We start from the raw sequence: 16,108 nt of genomic DNA on the forward strand, positions 1-16,108 counted from the left end.
CCCAAAACCTTTTTCTGTGGCAAACCTAACCAAGGAAGGAGCAAACACGCTCTGCTCTTCGACGAGAGCAGAAGAAATCATGATTGTTTCAAATAATTCAAATGGAACTCAAGGAATCACAGAATGTGTGAGGTTGAAAAGGACCACAGTGGGTCATCTGATCCAACCTCGCTGCTCAAGCAGGGCTGTCCTAGAGCACATGGCACAGGACTGCGTCCAGATGGTTGAGGGAGACTCCACAACCTCCGTGGACAATCTGTTCCAGTGCAAGGTTACCCAACACAGTGAAGTTCTTCCTCATATTGAAGTGGAACTTCCTGTGCATCAGTTTCTACCCATGGCCTCTTGTCCTATTGCTTGGCAACACCAAGAAGAGCCTGGTCCATCCTCTTGGCACCCTTCCCCCTTAGATACTTACATGCTGTGATGAAGCCCCTTCTCAGTCATCTCTTCTCAAATTCTTTTGCAACTATGGAAACTTTTCTTGATGCTTCAAACTCGCATCACTTAACTCTCAGCCCCTCATCTGTCTCCATTACATTACAGCTGGATCTGTATTGCTCCTGCTGTTTCTTCCAAGAAGACACTGAAACTGCTGCTTCCAAAATGGTGGCATCGTTCCCACAGCCTCCTAGTTGGTGGTGAAAAATCCCCTTGTTCCCAAAAGTTTCTTCCCTAGGGTAGTTCTGGAAGTCCTCAACTCATCTGGCAGGTTCTGGAGCGCTTACGTCCTCAGCTGAAAAAGGCAGGCAACACAGAAGGCACAGGAAGATTTCAAGGGCTGGGATACAAGCAGGTCTCAGCATGGCAGGAGGGACAAGGTAGACGCAGAAAACTGAAGAGTCAGACATCAAACACTGGGGACATAAAGTACTCAGATCCTTGTCATAAAGTAGTTCCCAAATAAGCCATTTTACCACACTTTATCAGGGCTCTTCAGGCACCAACAATCTCCCTTTTGCACTGGAGGACATATGAAGGATCAGTTTCCTTCCACAGGTTTGAGTTCTCTGACCATATACAGAAGGCCAGACCAAAGATGTTGGAAATAATTTTTTTTTTTTTTTTTTGCACAGGACATTGATTTGGATTAAAATATATTCAACCTCCTAGCTATAGACATAAAAACCACTCCCCTTGCCTCTGCCTATTCAAGGAAGTTAACAAGACAGAAATTCTGTTAACTTGAGCTAACATCACCAGACCTATATCAGAATATTCTCAATATGCTTACTAGAATTTCCTGCATCTGCAGACAATATATTCTGGTATGTCCAATTCTATAATTATTTTTGTGTTATTTTTAAAACAGTATATTCTTAAAGTCCAATATAAAGAGTATGAGAAGACATTTTCATGTAAAAAAAAGATTTCTTTTGGCGCTCTTTAGAAGTAAATTTCCATCTAAGGTTCAAATTCAAACACTTTATCTGGAAGTTCTGAAACATTTTGGTAGGCAGGGTGTTTCTCTAGTTCCATTTTCTCTGAAAAGACAGGCAACAAGCAATCCTTTGAGCTGGACTACTAGTAGAGAAGAAGAAAAACAAGGTGACACCTTCAAGTTAGGCTAGAGGCTTGCATTCTGCAACTCTAAACACTGGAGATCTTGCAAATCCAAGACAGGAACATGAAGTACATTTCAGTATTCCAGTTCATGTGAGGTTCAGCTACTCTTCTTTTTGCCTCTTCTAGTTACCCTTACTGATATCCACTTTTCCCTGCTGCATTTGCCACCTGCAATTCCTAACCAGACATGTACAAGAACAATAATGAGGAAAGACACAAATACTAGGACATACTGCACTCCCTGTAAATCAGCCTCCCTTTTTCCAAATTACATTAGCTAATGGTGGCAGCACCTTCAGGGACATTCACCTTCAAAAGCTGATCTCTCGTTTAAGTAATTCCAAGAAAAATGAGGCGGGCGAGGAGGGAAGGTTGAGAAATAGAAAGGCAAGCTAGACAAGGAGAATTGTAATAGCTTCCTGTAAGTTACTGCTGTCTGCATTAGAATTTCCATTTTTTTTTGGCATTCAGTCAGGGATCGGAGCCTAACAAACTCCCGAGCAGGCAGAATAAGGTACCTGATGGTGTCTGCACACAATATGCAAAGATGTCTGAAGCAAGACACAATTTTACTATTAAACATGATTAATACTGAACATTTATTTTAAGGGAGAATGTGGAACTACAGAAGGGGTGTGTTACTCAGTAGCCAAGTCTCTCTCTAGCCTGTATTTTGTTTAGCTGATAGCACTGAGACACTAATGGAAGGGACAGAAGTGCTGACTTTAGAGGGACAGTCAGAAACCAAATTCTCTCAGCAGTGAACCACACAGATGTTTCACTGTGAATTCTGAACGTACAACTATAAAAACCATGTGAAAGTCTAACTGCATGTACAGCTTGTTATCTTAGATCAGCATAGTTAAAGGTGAATCCTCGCCTGCATTTCAGCTAGTCAAAATCAAAATAAACCACAGAGATTAAACTATGAGTATTAGATTTAAAAAGAATCTATATCACAACTGAGTAAGAGCCAGGTATGATGTTACAGCAAATGCGATGCCACAAATAAATACAATGCTAACAATGCTGTAATAAAATACACCCTTAAAATGAGATTGTTGTCTTAAATACCTCTTTCAGAGGTGAGAAATTACACCATGTATCTATCCTTCACTTTCCGGTTTAGCTATGTAAACCCTCCAGATACTGCCTAACAAACAATTAGGAGATGAGGTTAAGAAATCAGTTGTATTGGGGAAAAAAGAATAGAGTTGATATCCATGTCTTTTTGAACTGCCTGGATCCAGCTTCCAGGTAAATTCCAGTATATTCACCCAAATTTACCCAGAATGCACCAGTTAGTCTCATATCACTTCATAATGCCCTCACTTACCACAATTTATTCTCGACTGTCTCACCCTGACCTTCTTAACCCAATTTAATTGGAGATGCCTTAAAATTTAAAGCACCTCCACTTTAGTAGTGAACGAACCCATTTGGTGAGATTCCAGGTGGTTTTGACTTAACTCCTGTCTGCTGAGTTATCGGGTTTGGACAATATTAGCACTTAATGTTCTTATTAGCACAAATGCATTCACTAGCACCATGACAGATGCAATTTCTTTTCTGACATGTCACGCCCCGCCCCAATTCCAACACCAGCCTACTTTATCCTGAGCTCTCAATCAGATCAGCTGCAGCTGCCCTGCATTGTTCTGTCTACCTCTGTAGTTTTGAACTGCCATCCCTAATCCCTAACTCCTAGGATCTAAGAAATCCAGCCATTTCCAGCAAATTAGCTGATGCCTCCTTATTTGCTCAGAGATGCCAGAAACTATCATGATCTGCTCTGATCCATTCCAAGATCCCCAGAAACATCTCTAGTTGAGACACTTGTGCATTAAATGGGTATTTTCTGCAGGACAGAATGTATATAACAGTATACAAATTAATATGCCAGTGGTGTCAGAGCTCTGGAACAAATCCTGCAGCTCCATTCTTCTCCACCCTTCCTAATCCCTCTGCAGGGCCATATATCTCTCACTGCCAGCTCTGAGACAATGAATCATAAAGAAAGGTAAAATTTGTTAATGCCTGACAGGTTTTGGCTCAGTTCATCATATCACTAAAAGGATTTTGTCTCTGATTAATATCAGCCTGTCAGTAGAGGTCTCTGGGCAGAATGACGGAATCTGCCACCCTGTATGTTTCCAATTAATACAACTTCTCAGAAGGTGCCTGGAGATCCATCAATAATCTTAATTAAATATAACCAGAGGGATGACAACTAATGATTAAGGGAGTGGCTCTCTTGGGACAGTGGCTGAAGAGTGTGTATGGCAGGTCAGGAAGAGAGGCAGATGGCTGCTTGTCTAACACAGTAAAGCCTGTTTAAACACAGATGTCCCTGATGGCTGAGTTTCAATTCAATTTATCCTGTTCCCAGTCCTTTAGGAGTTACTTTTCTTCCACACCATTAAAACTACCCTCTGCCAAGGTGCAAGAGGGGATTTCTGCTGTGATTCTCCAGCTGCTGCATTCTGGAGATCATTTCCAGAGAAAGCAGCTCGTTCTCCTTTCCCTCTAAACATATACATCCACTGTTGCTTTGTTCTCATTCTACTTACCATCACAGGGGACCCAGAAATTTTTCAGTTCAAAAATTACTACAGTGACAGAAATAAAAAAAGGCAATTCTTTCTGAGTTCTAGAAATCATCAATATTAGGAATCAAATCACTATACTTCAGTGAGGTTATATGGTTCCTACACATTGAAGTCCTTGCTAAAGGACAGAAAACACAGACTACTAATTCATTATAAAAAATACCCAGCTTCTTACTGAAAAAACAGGCAGCACTAGGTATCACAGTTTTGGCAGGAGAATGAGAGCTGTAGCTTGTCCAATGCAATGCACTGGACTGCTAGATTTTTAACCTTCTGTCAGACATTTATTTCTCCTCTCTCACCTCTCGCAGGCCATAAACTTATCCTAGCTTGTCATGTCAATTCTGAGACACAGCATCAACAGAATGTACTAGTGTTTCATGTGAGCAGTAATAAGGAGATATCTATTTTTAGAACATTAATGCTAATGAATAAAGCTATCCTGACAGCTTTGAAAGCCTCCCTGTAGTCACACAGTAAACAGGCAAAATGCATGATAAGCAGTGAAGCCACTCACCCTAGTTTGCAGGAGCCTACCAAAGGGTTTACAGGAGCAATCTCTTAATCATCCTCAATATTTGGCATCTTTGCTAAAATTCCTGATTAGTCTCAATGGTGTGTTTTTATGAATACGAGTACCTGCACTGTAAGAATATGATTTAGATGTCGAATACATCTATCACATCTATCATGTCTGAGTATCATGTAGCCTCACAATATGAGTGATTACATTCAGCCACCATTAACTGTTTTGAATTTAAAGCAGTAAAGTGAGAAATCCAGTTAAGAACAGAAATCAGGAACCTTTTTCCAAAATATTAGCAATTGCTGCAGTGACCTTCCTCCTTGTCTGCATTCACATACTTCCATTAGTAGAAAGACAACTAGGATTGTAAATTGAATTTACTTTGGCTAAGACTGGCAGTACTTGTTGGCACTATATAGCAAGCCTTTAAAATGCATTATTAAGTAAATTGATTGCAAACTCTTCAAGGGTATGAGACCCAGCTTCTCCTCCTGCCTCCTCCAAATAACAGGAGAGAGATGAAAGCTAAGACCATGGTGGTAGAACCACCTTATTCAACATTTGGCAGTCCTTGCTGTGCAGAGAAGTAGATGTTGTGAAGGTCAGTCAGCATCAAACAGAACTGCAACCACAACTCTTTAACCAGGCTGGGGAGGATTCCCACCTCCCCTGCCCCTGCAGTTTGCCTGGCAGCTACACAACGCATTCACACTACGACCGGAATAAATATTTCAGCCCTAATTCTTGCACACCATGTACAAAAAGTGAAACATATTTAGTATATTAATAGAAGGAAGAGACACTGTTTATAAATCATGGACGTAGTGTGACATACAGGAGATGGTAAAGCTAGTATGATCTGTTACTATAGAAAAAACTCTCAGATACAAAAGAAATGCAAGGCTTGGGTGAGCATCACAACTGCTAAGAAGGGTAGCTGTTACTCATTACCTTTTGACAAGTTCACCGCCTGTAAGACTGTAAAAAAATAGTTAAACCTAGGAAGACACTAAGAACACAGAAAATGATCATGTGACTACAAACTGAAAGTCGTATTTTGAAAAACTCAGACAAAACCTCCAGAATATCTGTGATAAAGTTACCTTCAGATCTGCACTACTTTCATACCCACGTTAAGAAGATACATGACAATCAGAAATACTCCTGGCTTGGCAACCATCATAAAGCTCAATGCAACAGCCTTCTGTAGTACAGGCATGGAGCAAACCAACAAACAAATAAACTCTGTAGGACTAACAAAAAAGCCTTGTTGACTGGTGATTGTAATATACTGAGAAAATAAACAGTGGTGAAGGAATACTTGGTTGTTAATTAGCAATTGAATGAATCAGGGTCCCAAGAAGAAGTTTTTACCTAGTTTGCTAGCTACTCTTCAGCTTGTACCACCATATCTTCAATGCTATTAGTTGGAAACATGCTCGTGTTGCTGAGCAGGACGGCAAAGTGAGGCTTTGGACATCACTCCTCAGGAACTAAGTAGTTGCTATGATAGACATGCTTATATTGGTACTTCCTCCTGTTACTCCTGCAAGGATACATTAAAAGTAGGATGTCTAATTTTTGCAAAAGCAAATAAATTATAATAAATACCTGGAAATTATTACAAATGCTACACTTCTAGAAAATCTACTTAAAGTACAGGATAAAATGGTAAAAGCAGCATGTGCTAGTACCTGGTACTTAGTTTTTATGTTTAGTATAAAAAGCAAGATCAGAATCTCTTGTCCTATCCCACCAAACACTTGAATAAAAAAGTGGTTTGAGATATAGCTAATCAAGAGAACCATTCAAAGACTGAATGATTCTCTACAGAAAAACACGAAATGAAGTAACTGAAGGCATCAATTCAAACAATTTACTTAAATATCATTAAACTGTTTAGTAGAAGTTGATATTCAGAACTAAAGCAGCCTTAATTTGTTTTATCTTAATGTATTTCTCAAGCACATTGTGGCCACTTCAATCCTGAATACACACATCTGTAATTTTAATCCAATTTGAGTAATTCACTTTAACAATTAACTCAGATATATTCACTTAGGTATTCATGTCTCCCTAGTAACTGAAAAAAAGGAATGTAAAACTGATAAATGCATTTTATCTGAAGAACCATTTGTTACTACCATTAGAGAAGAGAGATAAAAGAACAGTTATCTCCTAAAAACAATCAGGTGAGATCACTGTATATTGCATACATCTATATTTGCAAGAATTCAGTGATAATTACGGGCCTGAAGTCTTTGCTGTCAAGTGCCCTGATTTTAACATGGCAATATTGTTCTGTCACCTGAGAGACAAATATTTAGGTGATCTACATATCCTGATATTATACCTATAATACCATATCTATAATATTACGAAGGGGAATTTGAGAGGAAAAAAATATGTTGAGTGATCCATACAGCACTAAGCAATAGACAGTGACATAATTAGGGACAGAATGTAGATTCACTCCTGTTTCTAACTTTTACTAACAGGCATTGGACTTCCCATAGCAATGTATAAACTGCCTTGCAAAATCAGATTAGCCCACAGACTGTAGACTTTCATTACAAACATTCAGTCTTAGGCATGGATAAACTCTGGCTATTTAGTTAGGAGTTAACTTCTGCTGGGGGAGGAGAAATGGAGAAAGAAAGCAGCATTGTACCATTGGAGACATCACTGCAGTGTGGCCATATTTGCCCATGCTTTTAAATCTGTGGCACTAAGGGAATTAGTTTCCCTCCACTGCAAGATCAATTATTTCAGGAAGATACCCAACATGGAAAGGAACAGTGGTGGTTATTTATATCTGTAAGTGATACAGGCTACACAGCAAGGAAGATCTATCCCCATGTCATCCTTAGGAACTCCAGTCACAGACCAGGATTGTAATGTGTTAAGATTTTGTAGAGATACAAAACCATTTCAGTACAGAAAGACTACAAGGCTTGTATCCAAACTGCAGAGACCACTGGAAAGGGACCATTGTTAAAATGTATTTGGCTTTGCAGAAAGCTGCACATAAAAATAACAAATCCAAGGTCTCTGAATTGGTAGCATTAAGGAGATAACAAAAAGTCAAGGTTATGGGTTTTGGATTTGATGGAAAATTAAAGGAACCAAGGCATACCAATTTTACTTAGTTCTACACAATACCAGCTGATACACTTTGTGGTGTGAACTAATTTGTTGAAAGTTGCAAATTAAATAATTTGATTTCTCATCCCATTGTACATATCACCTGGTAAGTTAGCAAAAGAGAAGAATTAGTCAGAGAGTAAGTGACCTGTCCATAGCTAATCAATTATCCTGAAAAGTAGGAGTATTTGAGTCGTGCTTACTTGGGGCAAAGAGACTTTATTGCTGCAATTTTGTAAGGCACAGTTGCTCTCCACAGATTTGTCTTTCGTAATTCCTTCACTGGAAAAGCCATTTGTTAATAGCAGCTAAAAGTACATCTTAATGAAGAGAATATGTGACTGATAAAATACGTATAAAAACAATTAATATTCTGGAGACTTAAAAAAAAATCCCTGATCTTTTGCCCCACATGTTGATACCTGCAAGTCAGAAGCAGCTTCACACCAGAGAGCTGAAATTCAAATCAAAGCAAAGCAGTTGCTAACATCTCCACTGCTGGAATCCAATCATAACAGAAACTCACTTCTTGCATGAGAAAAAACTGTCTCTGTGAGAGGGGTTTTTTTGTATTTCAAGGCAAACATTTGAAGCGAGGTAAGAATTCACAGTCTCAACTTTCAACGCAATTTTCAAATCAAGCTCTTACAAAGATGGGTCAGTGTTGCCTTGTCCTCTTGAGAAAAATCTCATGCATATAGTCCCAAAATCTTCCTTGATGCGACTCATTGCGATGAATCATAGCTGTGAGGGCCTCACCCTGATCAAGGCTTTGCCAATAATCCTGCAGCCACATTTCTTTCCAACTGAAACAAAAAAAGAGACATCACCACAAACCATTAAAAAAACCAAATGAGTCTGCAGCTGTAATATCACTGAAACCATTGTTTTTCTTTCACCTAAGAGAAAAACAGGCCCAGGGATGGTCATAATAAACTATGTTGTTATTGTGCTCCAAGTCATTTATAGAAACTTGCTATGAAAATTCTCTACAGAAAATACAAGTTCACCATGAGCTTTACAACATTCTAGAAGTATCAGCATATGACTACAGTGTTAACCAAAGAGACAAAATTGTTAATTGTAGAGAATAAAAACTTCTATTAAAATAAAATCTGTCACAGAGTCCTATTATTTTGAGAATAGCCTTCTGTGGCCCGTATGCATATAGGAGTTAGCGCTAAGAATCAATTTTTATTCAGATAAACCCTTTAACAAACTCAGGTTATATATGGAAGAGACAAAAATCACTATATTCCCCAATTCTGATCCTATTCTTTATCTCCAGACTAGATGGTCAAGTACAGGCTGTCTCTTTTTCAATGCATACAGTCACAAACTTTTTGTAGCACAGACTATATCACTGCAAATTTCAGCAATTCCCTTCCCATTCATGATGATGTGGACTAATTCTCTCACTGGTGTTATATCAACAAATGGCAACTATTTATTTCTTCTCCATTATTTCTGCTATCTAGCCACATGAGCCCATCAGAAACTTTGGAAAGAAGGAACAAACACGATGCTCTCTATAATACATCCATGAGTTACCCAATACTTGTTAACTTATATACAGAGCTTTTTGCTGCTTCTCCCTTCAAATCACAGAAGTAAGTACAGCACCTCCTGCATTCACTCTGTACACTATACCTTGAACCAAGTGTGACTGCACTGCCCAGAAGCAGATCTCAGCCACCACTCCAGGCAGACGAAAGAAACGCACAGCACATCGTAGTCGCTGTCCCTGTGGACATGGCCTGTGTGCCATGGGAATGAGCTTTCTGTGGGCAACAACACCAGCTGTGGTGGTACATTTCTGCAGTGTATACCAACAAAAACCTCAAAATAAAGCTTTTAACATGGACTCCAATGTGAAGGATCGTAGACAGAGGCTTATTTCTGCTTCAAAAAAATCAGTATCTGCCAAGAGGGTCCTTTGTAAAATGCAGCAGTTGGACGTACTATGAGATCACATTGCTAAATTCATTAACCTTTGTTCAAGGACTGCCAATATGAGTTACTTGTTTATTACAGCACTGAATAAGGGCACACGTCTGTGTGCATTAAGTACTAGACCCAAGACTAAGTGGCAGTAGGTAACAGAAAAAAAGAAAATGTTTCCCAGATGAACTGTACAGAAAAAACACTAAAAAGAATTCCAGTATTTGAGTGAAGACTTTCATCAAAAATATTAAATTAGAATAGTTTAGTATTTTTCTTTTGAAATTGCTATTATTGGGGGGTTTTAAAGAAAATAATTTCACTCTGATTCTGTCAGTTGGGAAAAACTGGTACCCCAGGATGAGCAGGACTGCACAAATCTCCACAGACTCCCAACTACATACACCTGAAACATTATTACCATGAGATACAGATCTATCTTTAATCCTGGATGATTACTGGATTCTATTGCAAGGGACTTCTCACATGCACAAATGGTAAATCTCATACTCCGTTAAACTCGTTTTTCTTGTCATAAATAAACTGTGACATTGACATAAAAAGGAAACAATAAAACCATGATGGTTTTACAACATTCTTTTATCAGTGGCACAGTGGCTTCTCTTTCCTTATGTCACCACAGATGAAAACTTTAGGTACTGGAAAGGAACTGTCACTTAATCTTAAAGTTACCCCCTCAAACATCCCACTTTCAGAAAATTAATCCTTATCAATGAAACAAACCAAACACTTCACAAAGATGGGAGTCCAAGAATAACTACAGATTCTGATTCCCACTACATAGAAGTTCCACTCACCAGTAGCACTGTAACCCACTGTTTTCTGTACAAAGAATTCAACAGACTGTAGTGACTGACTCATACCCTAACACATACAAATGGTTGTTCTACTGCCTTTCTTTGTAAGCTCACTTGGGTGTGAAGCCTGGGTGTCCAAATACAAGTGAGGCTGCAACCATAAGGATTTAGAAACCACGTCTCCACACCTACAGCTAAAAGGTGTAAATGTGCTGCAGCTACCTATACCTGCATAGAGAGAGACTGTGATGCAACAGTTCTGTCAATTCAGCTAACCTGTCAACCCTAAAAACTAATTACATCTGGGAACAAGAGTTACAGAGCATGCAGATGAGCAGCATTACCTTACTGTAACTGGGTACTTGCTCTAATATAAACACCTTTGTTTTTCTCGGAGTTCCAGAAGGCTCCAGAACTCCAAGTCACAGTGTGTGTTTATAGTCAGATGTTGCATATAGTCTATCATTTGTATCTCCACTAGGCCCGTGTCCTTTTTCCACAATAATTTTTTCTAAAGTAACAAAACACTCAATTGACTGGCTCAGCAGGCAATCATGTAAATGGATCACACTGTCGAATAATATCACTGTCAAACTCTGTCAAAATACGGGCATATTAAACTAATGCTTTGGAGGCAATTTTATGTTACTGTCACCACTTAGAATTCTAAGTAACCATGTTCCATTTTGCAGATAAAACCAGTGAAAGCTCAGATACTTATCAGACAGAAACCACTGTATTTCACTGGAGATGCCCCTGATCGTGCCTCAGAAGGCATGGATACATATATTTCTAAAGCAGACAGCAGCCAATGTAAGAGCTTCTCTGGAACAAATTTTCCAGACACATCTCATGGCTACTAACACGGGAAGAATAACATCTTGTGGTTCAGAGAGACATTGAAACTTCCATGGATGCAACTGAGGTTTGGATTATGGACCAGCTGTTCAAAACTCCCTGTTGATGACCCCTGGGCAGAAGGATGGAAGCACCTGAGCCTGCAAGTGGCAGCGGCAGCCACGCTATGTGTGCCTTCCCACGTGCTTCTCTACTGCCACCTGATGCCCAAGCAAGAGAAAACCTGTGGAAAAGTAGGGAATGCTTTTACAGAGTAGAATGCTGCAAGGAGAAAAACCATTTTGCTACTGAGACTGAGAAAAGGCATTACTATAAAAGAGCTCCAGTAAATCAGCCAACCAACAGAAAACAAAGGATTATGAACTCCTTTTACTTATAAGCAGAACTTTTCAGTTAGTCAATATGAAAATTAATTGTAATGTGAAAAATGCTTTTTGATTATGAACATCACATGCTTTGTGAAATAGGTGTTTCCTAAAACACCTGCATAACCTCACACTTATCTTCCTGTTTTAATTTCAGTTGGCCATTTCTGAAAGCATCCCAACACAGAATTAAGTAGTTTCCCACACTTAAAAAATTCTTCATATTTTTCTGATGAATGGGTAATGTAATAAAAACATTTTTAGAGATTCATATCCACACAGAACTTAGTTCTGGGTTAGCATATTGAAATTATGGATTCTAAATTTTCAACATGCTGTTTCTTCTAACAAAGGAAATCTTACACTCCTAACACCAATTTTAACATTTCTAGGCACTCAATCCCTTAGTGTAGAAAACTATTAACAATGTTGTAAAGCAATATAAACTGGAATAAAGTACACTGACACCTTCCTTCTGGAAATGCATGAGATTTTCCCAATATTTTAAAAATTTCATTAATAGAATAGTACAGTGACACTGACATCAGAACACTGAAATCTCTGGTGATGGCTATTAACCTAGACAAAACCTCCTGCTATGGCTGAAGGTTTATCTTTATGATGGCTGTCTGATGGCTTATACAGAGTGAATTGCACACACTTGAGTAATTGTCTAAAAAGAGAAACTGGTGCAGGTAATGCAAAGAAAAGTGATAAACCCAGGGAATCCAAACATGTTATAGGAGTAGTACACACCTCACAAAGTCCACATATAGTTTAGGAACTGCAAGAACCCTTCCTCCTATCAACTGCAACTTCAAACACTGTCAGTGGAAAAGCCCAAAGGTTTGGGAACACCAAAGCATTAACTTCTTTTGTACCAATGCCTGTATAAATAGAGTAGATCATGCAATCAACACTCTTCTGCCTGTCAAAAGTGGTTGCCCGAGGGCTGGTGCAGTTAGTTCCCTGCTGACAGACTGGAGGGCAGCTCATACTGAGGGCTATAAGGAGATTCCAGCAACACCAGCCATCCCTGTGTGCAATCCCCAGGACAAGATACTCAGCCTGTTCTCTGCCCTGCGCGATCCCTCTCCTAAACAAACGGGATGGTGTCCTTCAACACCAGCCAGAGTTTTGTCACACAAAACAACACTAAGTCTTGTATTCTGGGGCAAGCCTAACGTCCAACCTGAAGTCAGCAGGAGCCAACCAGGCCTGCACTGAACAGTGGTAACCCTGTTCTCAACCCAGTACTTTGTAGTGAGGTATAGAGCTGCTTTCACCCCACGGCTGACAAGTGCTGTACCATCACTGTACTGAAAACATCCCTCCCCCAAACAAAGAGGCTAAGATAGACAGAGGATAACCACAGTGCCCGAGGTCACAGAGCATTTTAACACAATATTATGGGTGTCTCACGCTCGTCTTTCAACCACCAATACCACCATCCAAGCCTCTTGTCCAGCCTCAGCGTTACACAATATTAGCAGAACTACCACAACACCCACAAGACATATTATAAAATGTAACTAGAGTTGTATCAAGAGCTCCTTTAAGTATAAAGGATTATTAAAAGTTACAGCTACTATTTTTTGAAGCTTCCTTCCCTTCAAAAAGGATAATATTGGTACATTACCTGTCTCCTTCAGCGAGGTCTTCCACACTTCCAAACCCAGGGGTTGGCACAGGACATCCCATGTGCTTGAACTGAGCTATGCGAGGTCTGGGAGCTGGAATTTTCCCGCGAGACTTTTTGTGTTCCTGCTCCTCTTTGACCCGGATGTTCTCCCTGTCACAGATGAAACACTCGAAGCCATTCAGGTAATTGGGCAGAGTCATGTCATTCATGCCCCACTCCCGCCTCTGCAAGCTCTCTAGCAAGAACTGGTTTTTGATTCCACCAACGTTTTTATACTCTAGATACTTCAAATATTCCTCTCCATTCTTGTCCAGGAAATCAAGATACTTTGCCAGCTCTTGGGGGCTGTCAAAGTCATCTATAAGAATGATGGAGAGGTTGTTTGGCATCCAGTCCCGCACAGCTGGGGAGCCTCGGTACACTGGGACAGCCCCCAGGTGCATGGGACGCCACAGCTTCTCCGTCATGTAGTCCTCACATATGGCATTCTCCAAGGCCAGATGAAACTTGTACCTGGCGATAAAAGTCATAAACTCAGAATCTTCTGTTGTGGCTGTAGAAGTGTCTCGCAGTCGTTCACTGGGAAGCTCACGGTTATGCAGGCATTTCCCGTAGGAGTCAACCTGAAATAACAACCAGCATCTTTACAAAGCGATCCCTTCACCCGGAACTTGTTTTCAGAGCTTGTAGTTCTTGTAAAATTACAAAGTTGGATCAGTTCCTAGCTACCTTGGCTTAGCTTCACTTTCACTCCAAGTTCTTTCTCTTGGAACTATTCCTAGAGCCCCGCTTCTACCAGCCTTAGAGGAAACCAAGTGCTGAGTTTCAAAAGCATCTTTAACTATGCTACAGATTGAGAGCTGGGGGGAGTGTGCAGTGCCACTCAAAAATGGATTTATTATCAGATAAATCAGAAACTGACAAGTAAGGAATAGCATTCGACTCTCTCTACGTTAATTTAAAAGTCATCCTTCTACTTAACAGAGAGCCAGGACTTTTCCAAACAGTTATTACACATAACTTTTGTCAGCAGGCTGACAAAATTTTTCCCTTTGTTAGACTGAGAAAAATTAGTGCAGGGAGCTAAAAGAATACTGTCTAAAAATGAAAGACAATATACTTGAACTGGACCTTGCATCAAACTTTGACAATATAGTCATATTTTAAAAATTCTTTTGTCTTTGTTTCACTGGTGAATACATGATAAACTTGCACAATACCTGAATCACGGCCAATAGCAACAACAGAAACAACTAGGAAAAAGATGTTTCTGGCAAAGATGAAAAACAGATGCTTTTTATCAATGTCCTATCCTTCAGAATTTTTAAGAGGAAAAAAAACCCTAAACTTTTTTCTACTTTAAAGAAATTACATTATTTTACTTCAGGAAGCTACTCACCATCAGCTGTGCCATAGCAGTATAAACCACCATAGAAACAACATCGTTCTACCACAACATAGATAAGGAGCCGATTCTCAAAACACAGCGACCTGCCTTTTTACTGCCTGTTTGTACTTTCAAGGCTTGTAAATGGACAGCCTTCTTGTACTCTAACTTCAAGGTCCAGAGATTTCAGCAACTTTTAGCACTTGGTCCAGCAGACTGAGCTTATTCAGGCTTTGCCCAGCTTGCGCCTGATCCCGAGTCTAGACAACTCCACAACTAACAAGCTACATGAGGCCTACCTACTGGCATGCGGTGTTGTCTAGATCACGCTTTGGGAGGGAATACAACTAGTTTTTCTGTCCAGCTTGTAGTCAGCATGCATCCCGTTACGACTCGCGTCTTGGCTAAAAACAAGGACAAACAAACCCCATTAAAAAGAGGCGGCGGAGGGGCGTAGCCAGGTGCTCCCAGCACCACGCCACAGCTTCCCCCGTGGATGTACCTGGATGTACTTCATGAGCTCCCGCACGTAGCGGTCCCTGTCCGAGGGCACATCGCAGTGGGACTGCATGTACAGCACGGGCGCGTAGCCCCTCCGCCGCCACGCGTCCTTCTCGGCCAGCGGCACGGCCGGGCCCCGCAGGTACCCCGCGCCGGGCAGCCACTGCAGCGTCAGCGGGTAGTCGGACTCGCGGCGGAAGGTGGCCGTGTAGTTGAAGAGCTGGATGCCGGGCGGGTGCGAGAGCACGTAGTTGTTCATGGGGGACTCCTCGTGGAAGAGCGCCCAGGTCTGGTGGGGCAGGCGGGGCAGCGGCGCCTCGTACGCCCTGAAGTCGGTGCCGTAGAAGATGAGCGCCTTGGTGCGGCGGTGCCGGGCGACCCGCCGGCTGCGGGTGACGAGGCAGGACCCGCGCGGGCAGTCGATGCGCTCCGTGTCGCCGGGGAAGTGCGGGAAGAGGCTCCCGCTCCACCACAGCAGGATGGGCAGCGCCTTGTTGCTCCGCGTGTCGTTGTTGCCGGGCCCGCGGTAGGACGCGGCGGCGACGAAGGCCGCGCCCGGCGGGACGGCGTCCTGCGCCCACCCCTCCGCCCCACACGGCTCCGCCGGCGCGGCCGCTCCCGCCGGCGGCCCCTCTGCGGCCAACGCGGCCCCCGCGCCCCAGGCAAGGGCCAGCGTCACCCACAGGCCCGCGGGCCCGCACCGCGGCCCCGCGCCCCCCATGCCCGTTCCCCGGGCCGGTCCCGCCGCCCC

The 16,108-nt window shown here is 41.5% G+C and overlaps 1 protein-coding gene across 2 annotated transcripts; it reads right to left on the bottom strand.

Annotated features, from left to right (window-relative positions):
* Window positions 1-2,146: 2,146 nt before the first annotated feature.
* FUT11 (fucosyltransferase 11) lies at window positions 2,147-16,108 on the bottom strand. Of its 2 annotated transcripts, XR_010432429.1 has the most exons (4): window positions 15,359-16,108; window positions 13,467-14,092; window positions 8,049-8,651; window positions 2,147-6,247 (listed from the first exon to the last, which is right to left on the bottom strand). XR_010432429.1 is itself a non-coding variant. In XM_064663819.1 (3 exons), exons 1-3 carry the CDS (start codon window positions 16,076-16,078, stop codon window positions 8,504-8,506), a joined length of 1,494 nt encoding a protein of 497 aa, XP_064519889.1. In that variant the 5' UTR covers window positions 16,079-16,108; the 3' UTR covers window positions 8,045-8,503. The 2 variants fall into 2 exon arrangements, 1 of the variants encoding a protein (XP_064519889.1); XM_064663819.1 differs by lacking the exon at window positions 2,147-6,247 and having other exon boundaries at window positions 8,045-8,651.

The sequence above is a fragment of the Pseudopipra pipra genome, chromosome 8 (genome assembly GCF_036250125.1).
Source record: "Pseudopipra pipra isolate bDixPip1 chromosome 8, bDixPip1.hap1, whole genome shotgun sequence".
Classification (NCBI taxonomy): Eukaryota; Metazoa; Chordata; class Aves; order Passeriformes; family Pipridae; genus Pseudopipra; species Pseudopipra pipra.

Bases quoted from the DNA above. Each gene is read 5' to 3' on its own strand.
- FUT11 (XM_064663819.1), bottom strand. From the start codon at position 16,078: ATGGGGGGCGCGGGGCCGCGGTGCGGGCCCGCGGGCCTGTGGGTGACG. The intron at 14,093-15,358 runs GTACATCCACGG...TTGTTATTTCAG, and splicing joins AGCTCATGAAGTACATCCAG to GTTGACTCCTACGGGAAATG. The intron at 8,652-13,466 runs GTAATGTACCAA...TTTTTGTTTCAG, and splicing joins GACCTCGCTGAAGGAGACAG to TTGGAAAGAAATGTGGCTGC.